Source organism: Pagrus major, chromosome 5 (genome assembly GCF_040436345.1).
Source record: "Pagrus major chromosome 5, Pma_NU_1.0".
NCBI classification, from domain to species: domain Eukaryota; kingdom Metazoa; phylum Chordata; class Actinopteri; order Spariformes; family Sparidae; genus Pagrus; species Pagrus major.
The window spans coordinates 40,507,424-40,522,789 of NC_133219.1; the positions used below are offsets into that span (position 1 = coordinate 40,507,424).

The following is a 15,366-nucleotide window of genomic DNA, read 5'->3' on the forward strand; positions in this document are numbered from 1 at the left end:
TTTGTATTCGCTGTTCATTTATTTATTTTGTTTATATATATATATATGTGTGTATATATATGTGTGTATATATAGGCTATGTGTGTGTGTGTGTGTGTAAATATGTAGATATGGTGGTGAGGGGTGAGTGGATGCTGCACATATAATTAATTATGGCAATAGTACATGTTTATAGAAGACAAAAGAAATCAATATAAAACTATAATATATAAGATAATGGTTGATAAATTAATTTATATTTTGCAGGACATATATTTGGTTATAAATTATATATATTTGTATGTTTGTATATGTATATATATGTATATATATACACTTCCTTTTCAGCATGTCATTAGAATTGTGTTTTCATCACTACTCTTTTGTTGTTTCGTTTGTTTATGAAAAAAACCAAATGTGCATTTTCCAAATAAAGATTTCATCAATCAGTGAGTTCATATATCGATCAATGCGTGTACGTTCACAGTAGAAATAGTATAACAGTATAAATATAACACAGAAGGAGGTTAGAGCTCAATGTGTCTTCAGGAGCCTGTCCTCGAACAAAAAGGACATTGAATTATATATAGAGACAACTTTGTGTTATGAAGAAGCCGACTGAGACGAACTATAAGTTGAGACAAGCGTGTGATGAAGAATAGAAAGAGAAACCCTGTGAAAAAGTAATCTCGGAATATTGTTCCTGACACTTTCATACATATTTTGACTTCTTTACATGCTGTTGGATAAATTATTCTGCAGCAAAGTCACATGTTTAGTTTTGTTTGTAAAGTCCTGATTTGTAAAGTAACTCCAGCTGGCAGATAAATGTAGCCGAGTAAGAAGTAGAAAGAAAGAAGAGTAACACTGAAATACTTAATTAAACACTGTAATTGAGTAAATGTACCTTCTACACTGACACAACCAAATGAACCAGAACCAACATTAATAGTTCTGTTCATAGCAACAATCATCCTCATGTTGAGGTTTAACCATCATCACACATGTCAGATAAGTCTGATGCAAATATCTGACCTCTTAGTGCAGTGATCCAGTGATCGGTCCATCACGGTTACAGACGTTAGTTTACCTCCAATTAATGTCACTTCTGTAACTTATTGAGTCAAACTTCATGTTAACGGACTCGTTTAACTCTTCTGCTGCTTCTCTCATAAAAACTTCATTTAATTCAAAATATTTTTTTCTCTGCAAATTCTTCATTTATAAGATGACTAAAAACAAAAAACACATTTATCTGAATGTGAGACGTCGTTTAGACTGCAGAGAAATCAACACGTCTTCTTAATATTGTTTTGTATTATCTTGATATATTTTCACAGATTGTGTTGATAAATAAAGTTTTATATGATTAAATTAATATCTTATCATACCTGCATATTGTCTGACCTTTCCCCTGTATGTTTGACTTATATCTGCAATTTTAAACATTATTCAAAATGCTAAATATATTTCCATTTATATTCTTGTTGCTGCAGTCGGTGAGCAGCCAGCCGGGTTAATAAAACCACAATGAGCCTGTTTGTTTGGATCGATGGAGATGAGTCTGTGTGTTTCTGTTCACCGTCCGTCTCCTCTCGACTTTTTATTGATCTCTTGTGACTCTGAGCTGAACGCTGACATGTCGGAGCTCATCCAGTGTAAAGAAAACAGAAAGAAGTGACAGAGTCAGGAGTGAAAAAAACAGAGAAATGGTTTATTTTAGTAAATAGTGTGAGCGTTTCACTGCTGTACAACACTGGCATCTGTAGTTGGCACTCTTTAAAGGGACAATCCACCCAAAAACAGAATTCACACCCGTCATCACCTCTGTGGTCACAACATGAAAATAACTGCCATCAGTTCTGTTTGAAGGGGATATTCTTTGTTTTCATGTTCGATTTTTTTGCTCAAAAACCCCAAAAACAGCAGCCTCTGGACACACGGTACAAAATAAAACAGAGAAAGAAAAAAAAAACTGAAGTTAAACGAAAGGCACCCAAAGCCACAACAGACAGAAGTCAGCCGAACAACTGAAAACTACACAGACATGCAACTCACATCGATTTACACTGAGCTATATAGGCATGCAAAAACAACACTGCTCTGAACAGGGGCTGATCCACAGCACGCACGCACACACACACACACACAGGTCACACACTCTCACACTCACACTCACACACACACACACACACACACACACACACATCAATGTTTCTGTAAAATACGAATCGGCTCCTGAACAGACGACGACTGATGTCCACATCACGGAGGCTAAAGATCCGCCCAGACACGGTGCGGCCCCCCTCCCCCCACCCAGGAGTCTCTACGGTCTCAACAGAGGCCTGAAGCCTGGTGCATTGTGGGTAACTGTGACAGTTATCAGACGCCACCGGCCGAGCGGTCCAACAGGAATAAAGTTAAAGAATAGAGGAACCAGAGACAGACGAGAAGAGCCAATCAGAGCGAAGGAAGTCTGCTGACAGAGCAGGTGAGCCCATTAAAGGAGCATTTCCACCCGAAACAGAAAGAACAAGCTCAGCTGCCCTCGCACTGTTCCAACACCAACGGGCCGAACCACAGAACTGTGTCTGCATCTGTTTTCTTCTGATCGCAAAATGACTCATTCTGACTCCAGAGAGCGATTTCTAAAGACGGAGTCGTCTCTGGAAAAGTGTTTTATGTTGGGATCAGTGGAAACATTAAATGGACTTTGTCCTCTCTGGGATCAGGGCGTCAGGAGACGTGTCCCTGAATCACAGCGTGGGACGTGAAAACGCATGTGTCCAATCTGTGGCTTTGTATCTGAGAAGTTAAATCTGTTCCAGAACCGGAAGGAATGTGATGAGTGTCCGTGTCCCAGAACCCGGCGCTGTGGATCATGAGATGAAAAAAACAAACGTTTCTGTATGAAAGAAGCGTTTTGACGGGAGACGTTCCAGAAAATCAAACAGACTCTGGAGCTTCATTCTCCATCCAAGAATCAGAACGAGGGATTCAAATCTGCAGAATGTTCTCGAACTCACACCGGAACAAAGACGCATACGTCCCAACTGGGTGTGCTCTAGAACCAGGACGTGTGCTGTATGTATGAAAACAAATATGGATCCACATTCGGATCCGCTCCAGAACATTTCAATGGATTCAAGAGCAGTAATGAACAAGAACAACAAAGGACTGAAATCTGAGTAAAATGTTCTAGAACCTGAAGCTGTCAAGTCAAGAAAAAAATCTCCGTCATTTAATTATTATTATTATTATTGTTATTATTGTTACAGGGGTTTGAATAACAGACTCCAGAACAGATCTAAAGCGACAACAGAACAAGAGGAGACGGAGAATTCATCCCCAAATGGGCGCGTTCTAGAACCAGAACACGTGGGTTCCCACATGAAAGCATGTTCTAGGATTTGTGGCGGTGTATAACAGGAAGTGAAATCTAAAAGAACGATTCCAGAACAGCAAAGAAACGAGATAAAACGAGATGTTCGAGAACACTAAACGTGTCCGATCAGTCTCCACGTTCCAGAACCTGAAGCTGCGGATCAGAAGGAAAACAAACGGCTCGCACATTTTGATGGGCAACGTTCTGGAAAATCAGACTCTAGAGCGGTAATAAAGGCTGGTTCTAGAGTCAGAACAACGACAGAGCGTGCTCCAGAATCAGAACGTGTTGCATGATGAGTGAACATGTGGGTTCCACTAGGAGTTCTTGAACCAGAGGTTTTAAACCCGTCTGACTGATCCACAGTTTCAAACAGCAGACTGTAGAACAGAGATTTGATCGGAAAATCAGAACAAACGATCTTCACGACCGAATGAAACGTTGTTCTCGAAAACATTTAGTCTCAGATCTTTGAGTCCCTTCAGGCACATGAGATGTGGATTAGGCAACATGGCTGTTTATGCTAATGACGATGTGAGATAAGTGTGAGAGTGAGATCTTCCAGCACCACCCGGCTGAACTCTGACTGTGAGGGTGGAGCTGTGGAGTGATTGTAACGGAGGAGTCCTACAGCATTAGATCAGATTTGTCAATAATCAATAATCATCCTGATCGTTGCAGCTCAGCTCAGCTCAGCTCTTCAGTCGCAGCAGCAGCAGCAGCAGCAGCAGCAGCAGCAGGTCCCTACAGCTGACCGGGTCATCTACAGTATTCACAGGACAGAACAGCGGGAGGTGAAGTACGAGCAGAGGTAATATACAGGGAGAAGGCGGCGATGTGTTCGTGTCAGCTCGTTCAAACAAGAAGAAAGTTTACAGCGCGGCGATAAGAAACAAGAAGAAGAGACAGATCTTTACAAAAACACAGAAACCATAAATCAGCGTCCAACAGATGAACACAGCAGGCAAATTTGGTCCTTAACGATCCGGGGGAAGTCCAACCAATCAGAGAACAGCACTCAGACGGGGGGCGGGGCATGATGACTGCTACAGTTCACAGTTTGATGCGTCAGTCAGCTGATTCGATTAAACTCAGGACGTTAAAGGAACATTCGCATGTTTTGGGGAATCTTTTGTCGTCAGGGTCAGATGAGAAAACACTTTATTAACATTAATAAGCAGCGAACAAGTCATAAATGGTTTATAACACATTATAATGTAGCTGTAAACGCACATTAATGTAAATTAACTGTAACTCCTCCTGTAGACAGACAGTCCTGTTGTCTCACGTATAAACAGATAATAAATGACAATATAGTAAAACATAGTTGTAATAATTTACAATATGTCTACATAGAAGTTATGATTGTTATAAATACTGTACATAAATAAACACGTCTTTATATCTGCTTTCAACTACATGATAAAGTGTTATAAACCATTTAAATCCAACAAAACATACTGATTATTAATGTTCAATAGGAAGTTAAAGTGTTACCCGAACACATTCTGAACATCTCATCGATCTCATCAGACAAACAAGAGGATTTCCCAAAATACTGTTTCCCTGTCCATGAAAAGATCATATTACATTAGCATCGTTTTCATCCTGGTTATCAAGGGTCTAAAACACTAACTGGAAGGAACAATTCATCCAAAAATGTAAAAAAAGAAAACCAAAAAAACATAAAATGGCTCCGTACAGCTCGTCTGCTGTAATCCAAGTCTGCAGACGCCCCGAGACCCCAGAGAGACGTTATTTACACCCTTTTCTCAGCGGAAATCTTCACTGTAGCTGCTGAGCTAGAAGTGTTAGCTCGACCGCACATCAAGGGTGTAAATCTGGTCTCCTCAGATCAGGTTGATCTCTGTGATCGCAGCAGACGAGCTGTGTGGAGACATCTGATGTTTAAATCATCTCCAGCTGCTTCAGCTGTTCAGCAGAATGCTGTTTCACTGTGAGGCTCCATTCTTGGGTGAACTGTTCCTTTAATACTTTTTAAAAAAAAAAATATTTTGGCACAAATATAAACATGTTGAGTTCAGCTGTAAAACATCAGCATGGAAATCAACTGAAGCTGCAGAAACTGGGGCAAAGTTTTACGTTTTGCTCTGAATTCAACTTACAGCATTCAACAGCCCGTTAGCATCGTTAGCATTAGCTACTCAAACTGAACCTGCGACAGTTTAACAGCTAGCGATGCTATTCTGGACCGACTGATGCAGCCAAACAAACAGAGCTCGTACGTCTGACAGCTGAGCCTCTCTGACCCTCTGATGTCACACCTCAAGTCATTCTGGGTAATGTAGGCATCAACAGGAAAAAGACAAATGAGAATGGAGAAAGAAAAGAGTCTGTGTCCTCTGGTTTCCCACTGCGTCCACTCAGTGTCTTTGTTGGTCAACAGGTGACCTGCAGGGAGGCGGGGTCAGTAAAATGCTCTGTGATTGGACACTCTTGTGTGTCCACTCACAGCTTCTATAAATGTTGATGAAGACAGACGATGGTTCAGCCTGAAGTCCCGTCCCTTCATTAACCCCGGCAGACTCAGACCTGTCCCCCCCTCCTCTGACAGCGAAGGTCTCAGGCGGTCCGACAGGGTTTCAGGAAAGGGTGGAGCAGTTCTTTCTGTTCACTGTCGACCTGCTTTGACTCTGGAACGAATTATATTTGTGTCAGGAGAGCTTTTCACTTCGCCTGGAGGCGTCTCAGGATCGTGTCCTCGCAGATCTCTGGACGTCTCAAGCTAAACCAGATTAGATTTTTGTGATTGGTCTGGTCTTCTTCTGGGCTCTTGAACCAGTTTTATGTCAGAGGAAGTATCCTGAAAGAGTCTAAAGAAATCTGATGAATGATAATGACTGGGTTCAGCTCTCTGGGTCTTGTAGCTGGACTGTAGTTTTCCTGTCTTGGTGGAGGGGCTGAGCTTCCAGAATTTGTTCTTGTTTTAAGGCGTTTCACAAAAGAACAAGTAAAGTATGGATATCATCTGTCTCAGGAGTCTCAGGATGTTTAAGTCCAGCTGGAGTTGGTCTTCACTGGTGCAGGGGTTTGGTGGAGTTTTCTGGGGGTCTAGGCAGGTCTCGATAAGTCTTTTTTGGGGTCCCGGACCAGGTTTTGTGGCCTTAGGAGGTCTTGACCAGGTCGTAGACGTAGATGTGGAAGTCGTCGTCGAACTTGATGAAGTAGACGGAGGGCTTGGCCTCCACCTGGTGGATGACCATACCCGACCGCTTCCCGCCGTCCTCTTTGGCGTACTCCACCTGTTTGCCCACCAGACTGTCGACCACCTCGCCGGGCTCCCGCTCCGCCGCCACGCTGTCGTCTGCAGAAACACAGAGGCAGAGAAACATTTTATTCAGAGACCTGGTTTAGATGAACATTAAACTGTATGTGAGAGGTCGACATGTGCTGGATTTTTTAGGTTTATACATCAGAAGATATTCATTCGTTAAAGCTGCTACAATTTTGAGGTACATTACTTGAGTATTTCCTTTTTCTGCTACTTAATATTTCCTCTACACGACATTTATTTGGTGCATGTAGTTACTAGATACAGATTCAGATTATTCAGTGTTTATAGGCTGTTTATTGTGACGTGTTACCAATCAGACAGCGCTGTGGGCGGGACGCTGGGTGAGACGATGCTGCGTCAGAGCCAAAGTAGTTCATTTTAAATTAGTTTATTTTATCAGCAATCTGACAGAAAAATCACTGACATTGATAATCAGAAAATGCTGAATATCGGCCCAGATAATCGTACGACACATATCCAAAAACATGATGTTTAAAAGTCTGTGTGTTTCTCCCTCTGACCAGAGATGTTTGTTTTCTTCTGTGCAGTATCTCTACCTCAGCTCTTCAACTGTCGGCTGGTTTGTGACAACGCACAGAGCCGAGTGTAAACAGGAAGAGGTCGTGTGTCGCAAGCTGCAATAAAAACCTCCACTGAGGTGCATATTCCAAGTATATGTCCAGAGAACGCTCCTAAAACAAGAACAACAGCAGCATATCTCACAGCTCTACACGAATAAGGTCTAATTAGGATCATGCTGTTTACATGAGCTGTATCAGGTCCTGAACATTGTCATGTTCTGAATAATAGTGGAAAAAAAGTGTGTATGTAAACATAGCTAATGATGACTGGTGTTACTGGTGTTACTGGTGTTACTGGTGCCCAGTGTGTCCCACTCACTGGAGTCGGGCATGATGCGCAGGTCTCCCTCCTTGTAGTCGTCCAGCAGCTGGTACATGTAGAGGACCGGGTCTTTCTCGTAGGTGATGTAGAACCAGGAGGTCATGATGGGAGCTCGAGCCAACACCATCCCCCTCCACTCCTCCTTCGGCCCGTCCTCCGTCTCAAACATGTGCTCCACCGCCTTCCCGATCATCGTCTCCGCCAGCAGCGAGTCGCTCACACGGGCCGGAGCTGGACCAATCACAGAGAGGCAGAGAGGGAGTTTATACTGACATCATCAGCTCACCTCCTTATAGTAACCAAACAAAACGAAATACAAATATCTGTGTAATAAAACTATAAGTCAGAGCTTTAGTGTGTTGAGCTGCAGCTCCTCTAATGTCCACTAGATGCTGCTGGGACCAAACTCTCTGTCCTGCTCTTCCTCACCCACTCGGTCGGGCAGGACCTCCAGCCCCACCACCCGCTCGTCACTGTACAGCTCCAGGCCGTAGATGCAGTCGAAGCCGTCGTATTTGATCAGGTAGAGGGAGGGGTTAACAGGGACCTGGTCGAGGACCGTCCCCTTCCACTGGGACGACTTACCTGAGAGGAAGCACACACACAATCACACAGATTTATGAGATAAACAGGAAGGAAAAGGCAGGTTTTTATGTTTCACAGTCGTCTCCAAACACACAGCAAAACCTGAGTTCTTTCAGACTTTTGAAAAATGTTGAAAAATTGGCTAAAAAAGCTGAACTGAAAAAAGAAATCTAGATCACAAGCACGACACACTGGCTTTCAACAGCTCCTTAAATCCAACTTACTGCCTTCCTTCCAGATGTGCTGGATCCTGCAGCCCACTATGCTCCTTCTGGGCTGAGCCAGAGTCTTACTGGGACCAACACTGGTCCTCTGTTTCCTGCAGGGAGAGAGAAAACACAACAAGGATGAGAGGAGCCGATGATGAAGATGATGAAGAACAAAATGAAGACAGACGATGAGGAACGAACATGAAACGAGAGGTGGAGACACAAGAAGAAGACGAAAAAGAAAGAAAGGAGACAACAGAAACTGAGAATTTGCTCCAGCTGTGATCTGTGAGTCTTATTTTTGGAGATAAAGTCTCTTGTAAAAAAATAAAGTGTTGATTTATGGTCACCACTCATCCGTCAGACTTACTTGTGCGAGTTCTTTTTCTTCATCATGTTTGCAGACACGCCTGAATGTCCTGAAACACAAACACTAACATTCAGCTTCTGTCACCATGTTTCTACACAAAGACAGAAAGATGTTCTTCCCAAATAAGTCAGAATCAGTCAGAGACAGAGTTTCACACAGTTTATAAAGTGTCTCCAACTCAACAACTCACTAAACTGACACATTTGTTAAGGGAGTCTGGGGACAAAGAAGTCGCCTATACTGGTTACTGTTTAGTGTATTTGTAAAATGTGACATGTTTAGATCAATAAAATGTTTCTTCTTTCATAAATTGAGTGTAAATGGTGAAATCAGTGTAAACAGTGTGTTCAAACAGCTGCTAAATGTTGGCAGGTCAGACTTTAGCACTTTAGACACAGAAGCAGACAGGCTGGTGCAGCCATGCTGCCACAAACTGACACTTTTTACAAGGAAACACACAACTTACTGTTTTCATTTAATGCTGAATTTACAAGAAGGAGACAATGATTCAGAATCTGTCAGAGACAGAGTTTCACAAAGTTTGTTCAGTTTCTCCTCATGAAACAACTCTTAAAATCACCACATTTGTTAAGGGAGTCTGGTGATGTTGTGGTTACTGGTTCAATGGCTGGATCAGGTGAAACAGACGGTGTGTTCACGGACAGCTGCTGCGGACATCAGCAGGTGAAGAGAGACCAAACACGTTCCTCGGCCTTCAATCCAACACCATCAGTATTTTTAGTGTTGGCTGTGTTTTGTTACTCACCTCCGTCTGCTCGGGGCCGCGGGGCCGCTGGGCTCTTGAATGGGGTCTTCATTCATCCACCTGTAGGGGGCAGCCAGCCAGGCCGCCGGTCCGGGCTAAAAGCTAGTAGGTGTGTGTGACACCAGGCTGGGGTCGGTGTGTGTGTGGAGGGGGGGGTGAGGATGGAGGGAGGGGGCAGGGGGGAGGAGGGTAGGGAAAGGAGGGAGGAGGTGGTGGGAAAGAAGGTGCACCAGGAATTAGGCCGGGCCCCGGACAGGCTGCATACAGGCCGGGTACAGACTAACACCTGGAGACTGAGGCGACGTCACAGCTGATGGACTCGATGAGGGAACGTCGTGTTCAGCCTGAGGAGGGAAACCAGAGACAGAGAGGAACATGATTATATTATCATGATATATTATATTATCATATTATACATGTTCTGTCTTCATCACAAGAACATCATGAACGAGAAAAGTTCTGAATTCTGGGTGAGTCGGCATCAAACGGACCTTCATTTCCTATTTGCATCTGATACTCACAGATAATTTCATGTTGTAACTGAACACATTCAAGATATTTTTTTCTTCCTGTGCAAAACAAAACAAACAAAAAATCCTGTTTCGTTTCATGAATTTCTGCATTTCTTTCTCAGTTGCTGGTTAAATTTCTGTCGATCGAAGAATTGATTGATCAGATATTGGCTGCAGCTCTGAGGACACTGACGTTATCTAACAGGTGATGAGCTCGTGTGTGGGCACGTTAAAGAAAGCGTTACAGTTTTATTTGATTGATCAGAGATTTGTGACTGAGCTGGCTGACTGTCGGACACTGAAACAGACACTCAGCTTTAAAGATTTACTCCTCATAACAAACACTGAATGAGAGTCTTTGAGGGGTAAATTGGCAGCGGGTCGTTTCTCTTCATGTTTCCTTCAGTCGTCGGCCATCTTTTCCATTCGCTCTCGCTGCCTTCAGCTGAAATCATCAGTGTTTGTCCAGTGGAGTGAATCTTTAAGTCCTGTGAGTCTGTGTGGAGTTTAACTCAGTCTGAGCTCTGCGACTAACCCGATTACTGTGTAACCCCCGACACAAGCACAGGTCACAGGGTCAGAGGTCAGAGGTCAGGGACCCACTCCACCCTGCTGCATGTTAACTCCTCAGATCTCCACAGCACAAGTTTACCTCATTAAAAGCTGAGCCGCAACTGATAATCATTCTCATTGAGTCTTCACTGGTGCCAGAAAAATCAGTTTCTCACAGAATAAGAAAATGTTTTTCAATGTTTGAAAAATCAGTTAGTGATGATTATCAGTGATTATTAGTGATGATTCGATCAGTATTACAACAAAATGTACTTACTCACTTATTAAAAGATAAGACAGAATTTCCTCTTTCATACTATTTTAGTGTTTAGAGATGAAACAAAAAAATAACCATCAGCTGCTTTAAAGATCATTCATCACTTCATGGTTTTCATCATTTTTCAAGCTAAAAAGCCAAAAACTGTCTCAGCTGCAGCTTCTGTTCTCACAGGAACGTGAACGTAAACTGAATATACCTCGATTTCATTCTAGCAGTCAGACAAAATAACACATCTGAAGCATTTAAAAACTTTGGGGTCCATTTTCACCATTGTACAATTATTATGACATTTTAAGTCTAAATAATTATTGGTTTTATCTTGCATCGTCGTTTTTGTTGTATTTTAATTCTCAAGTTGACGTCTTTGTTTCGTCCAAAACCCAGTCAGAGTCCACGTTATTGTAAGAAGTGTTCAGATGTGAACCAGCTGTTCTGAGCCCGGATCACCACAACACAACTTTCTCACCGTCTATGAAGCTCAATAAACTGATATTCTGCTAAATATAAAAGATCACCATGAAGTACAAAAAGACTGTTCTCAGTGATTTGGTATCCAAACAGACTCCACACGGTCAGTGAAAATCTGGATAAACTTTAATCCAACAGCAGCAGAGAGAAAATCCTCTGATAAGCAGAGATACATTCTGTCTTACAAGGTCACACACACGGACAGCAGCACTGCTGCTTCTGCACAAATGATATAAACAGGATGATTTTCCCTCTGAAACACAGAGACACTCTCCTGATGTCTTTCAGATGACTGCTGTACTCCTAAAATAACCAATATACTGAGACGAGTTCTGCAGAGCTGCAGGCTGCACGACAAAAACCACAACAACTGCAACACAAACACACACCTGCTGCTACAGGAGCAGCTGATCACACACATGCAATGCTGCAGCAACACGACACGACAGCAGCACAGGATCCCATCAGACCAGGACCAGACCAAGACCAGGATCAGATCAGGATCAGATCAGAACGAGGCCACAGAGAGAAAGATGAAAGCCAGAGACTCAGCAGGAGGTAAAGATCTGATGTGAGGGATTAAAACTGATTGTTACAGATTTACAGACGGAGAAGATCTGCTGCTGTCGGCATCGTCACATCATTAAAAACACAAAGCTGTGTCTGATTTGTTCTGACAGAGACGCCGACTTACTTCAGTTCTGGATCAAAACAAAATATATTTTAGGCTGCAAACAATTATGTCATTATGGTTAGAGATGTTGTGATATCTTTTTTTCTTTTCAAATCTGTCCAGGGTGAACCCTCTTCACAAAAAACAAAATAAACCCAACATCTCCTGGTACCAGTCAGCTGGTTCATCACACAGGAGAAGAGTCTGGAAGTGACGCTGCAGGCTAATGCTAAGCTAGCTGTGTCAACTTTAAAGTGTACAGGGTGCTGCTGGGAAGCAGCAAGGTCCTGTTTCTGATAAATACATTAAGTCTTCTCAGATTGCTGCATTGACTCATGTACTCGCTGATACCGATTCCAGCATATTAGGAAGTATCTGATCTGAGGCGTGTCTGATACTGTATCAGAATAAACCTAATTATCAATCAATCGTTTGGTCTATTAGAAGAACAAATAAATCAGAAAACAGTGAAAACATCTCAGTAAAGCAGAGTATACGATGATGAAGACTTTGAACGTCTCGCTTCATCCAACAAATACTCCAACATTTAAGACTGTTTATCTCATTGGTTGATGCAGATAGAAATAAATAATCAAAAGTTGTGTCAACTGATTAATCATTTGGGTCATTTTTTCAGCAAATACTCCGGTTTCACGTGTGAAGGGTTGCAGGTTATTTCTGTCACAGTAAACTGAAGATATTTTAGTTGTTTTTTGTGCACTAGTGTCAGGGTTATAATCTGGTCGCACATGTAAACATGTTTAATTCACAATAAACTGAGTCACTCTTACTCCAGATAATCCTTCCTGTCTACACGCTAGCAGGAGTTAATCCAGTTGCATGACACTTAAACACCTGGGGTGTATTCACACAACAGCTGGGGCTAATTGGAGAAAACGAAAATAAGTGGGTGTGTCCATCCTAAAGTTAGGTAATCCAAAACCTTGCAGCCTGAAAGAGAGCTGCAATTGTTTGCATATTTACATGAACATTGCAAACAGGTACACACAGATTCCTTCTACTATATTCTACTTGATCTGATTTATTTGTCTCTACTTTATTTTGCTCTCAGTTAACTCCTTTTTGTTATTTTTCACAAGGTTTGTTCCCCCACCAGGGATCAATAAAGGTTTATCTTATCTTATCTTAAAGTGGCTCCTCAGTCAGAGAGAAGTTGTCTCATCGCATCAGTGATGTCAACACAATCATGAACTTTTAATTTAAATGTTAATGGCAGCTATTCAACAAGAACTCAGTCAGCTGGAGTTAACAGTCTGTTCAGCCAATAGTGAAGCCTGTTACAGGCAACATCCAGGTAACCAAGGTTACTATTCCTCTCCTTGAAAAATGATTCATCGATCATTAAAACAGTCGCTGCGGGGCTGCAGGGTGAGACTGTTTTGGTCGCACGAGTTTCCAGAAATTTAGCAGATCTGATTACTATTTTTTTAAATGAAGTGTATAAAGATATTTTTGAGGTTATCACAACCTCTTGTTGCGACTGCTGCGATTTAAATGTGAAAACATTCATCTGCACCTTTAGTCACGCTAACAATCACTGGCATAAAGTCTCAAGAAATGACATGAAAGATCGTCTTAATAACATTTTTATGAAGACAAATCATTCTTTTTGAATTAATACATCTACAGAGCTTGTAGAAAGGTGCAGAATAACAGCATCTCTTTTCCTTCAAAACATGATTATGATCCAAAATGATTTGTTTATCTCTGCGTCAGAATTACGACAGCTGGGTCCAGCTCGTAGAAAGGTTTAAAATGCCACGTTAAAGAGGCCGAATGTTTCCAGTGACATCTCAAAAACGTGTTATTGGCTGCGCCCGAAACAAAGTTAGGTGCACCGGTTAGTTCAGAGGCCCGACTGACTAATGTCCCTCCATTAACTAGTCGATTCAATGACACACACACACACACACACACACACACACACACACACACACACACACACTCCACCCCCTCATTTAAACACAATGGAGGGTCAGGCCACTGACACTCTCCAGGAGAAAACATGTCGTGGCACTTTGGGAGCGACACCAAATAATCACCAGTAACATGTCGATGATGACCTCACGGCTCAGTCCAACATGTTTCACAGCAGGAGACGATCAGCGAGGATCCATGTTTACAGACAGAACCCAGTCTGATGACATCATGTCAACAACATCCAGACCTCAGTGAGGCTCACCTGAGTTCACCTGAGAGGACACACAACACACACCTGACAGCTCAGTGCCCTCACACACACACACACACACACACACGCACACACACTAGCTGTCTTCTCCTTAACCTTACAGTGTGTGTGTGCTGTCCAGTGTGTGTGTGTGTGTGTCCACAGGTCACACTACACCGGGAGCAGCCTGTCACCAGTGTGTTGCTCTGACTGGACCTGTTGTGCGGCTGAGTTGAGCTTGTTTGGGCTGATGATGAAGATGAAGATGAAGATGACCAGCCAGAGGTCACACTTCACCCTCCTCATTACCTGCCTGCCCCGCAGCCTGCCCCGCTGCCCGCACCCCGCACGATTTAAATGTGTGCACAGATAATTGGTCAGCCCCCCTCACGGCAGCCATATTGCGCCAGTATTTACAAAACCCGCATCGGTGCAAAAAAAAAAAAAAAGGCGCAAGCGAACAAAGGGAGCGGGGAGGTCTGGAGCAGCGGCACTGGCGCTAAGCTAGCTGCTCTGCGGTAAAGCGTCAAGGCGGACAAACTGCCCGTTGAACGGCTCGTCCGGCGGTGCCGGAGGCCGCAGTTTCTTACCGATGCAGCAATCAGTGTCGCCGCATAATCCCGATCAACCGCCGTGGCTCCAAATTGATCCGCTCTGCCTCCGTTCGCGTCTCCGCTGCGTCAAGCTAGCTGCGCTAAAATGGAGGCGAGGCGGGAGCGAGGCGGCGCGGCCTTCAAAATAAAAGCCGGGATTTTGATGCAGTGTGGTGTTTTTCTTTTACGACATAAAGGAGAAATACCAACGTGATTAATTCAGTTTGTGAAGAAATTACAACATGTGAAATTACATATACTGCAAAAAATATAATATGTCTATACACGTGTTATATCATTAATCAGTTTCATCTGTTTTTAAGTCCAACATTTAGCCTCACTGTGAATTCAGATCTGCAGCGCACAATGTGTTCATGTCCTGCTGTTTCTATGGTTGTAAACAGGACTTTGGTTATTTTTATGTCTTGTTTAGGTTGCTTTTTTTCTTAGGATTGTACTACATCATTTATTTCCTGATCACATTTCTATACAGTTCTGATTTGTGGCATACATGATCTGTGATCAGTTCCTTACAATATTTGGTCATTGTCACATTGTTTGTACAGATTATAGAAGCGGAAATGTTATATTCAAACATAATTATG

General features: G+C 42.7%; 1 protein-coding gene across 1 annotated transcript; it reads right to left on the bottom strand.

Annotated features, from left to right (window-relative positions):
* Window positions 1-1,672: 1,672 nt before the first annotated feature.
* Window positions 1,673-14,835, bottom strand: spinb (spindlin b). Its single transcript, XM_073465391.1, has 7 exons — window positions 14,759-14,835; window positions 9,493-9,836; window positions 8,727-8,775; window positions 8,372-8,466; window positions 7,992-8,147; window positions 7,560-7,793; window positions 1,673-6,689 (listed from the first exon to the last, which is right to left on the bottom strand). Exons 2-7 carry the CDS (start codon window positions 9,542-9,544, stop codon window positions 6,490-6,492), a joined length of 786 nt encoding a protein of 261 aa, XP_073321492.1. The 5' UTR covers window positions 9,545-9,836; window positions 14,759-14,835; the 3' UTR covers window positions 1,673-6,489.
* Between the last annotated feature and the right edge of the window lie 531 nt (window positions 14,836-15,366).

Coding starts and splice junctions, on each gene's coding strand:
- spinb (XM_073465391.1), bottom strand. CDS start 9,544: ATGAAGACCCCATTCAAGAGCCCAGCGGCCCCGCGGCCCCGAGCAGAC. Junction 8,148..8,371: donor GCACATCTGGAAGGAAGGCA/GTAAGTTGGATT, acceptor GCTTCCTCTCAG/GTAAGTCGTCCCAGTGGAAG. Junction 7,794..7,991: donor GGTCCTGCCCGACCGAGTGG/GTGAGGAAGAGC, acceptor TGATTGGTCCAG/CTCCGGCCCGTGTGAGCGAC.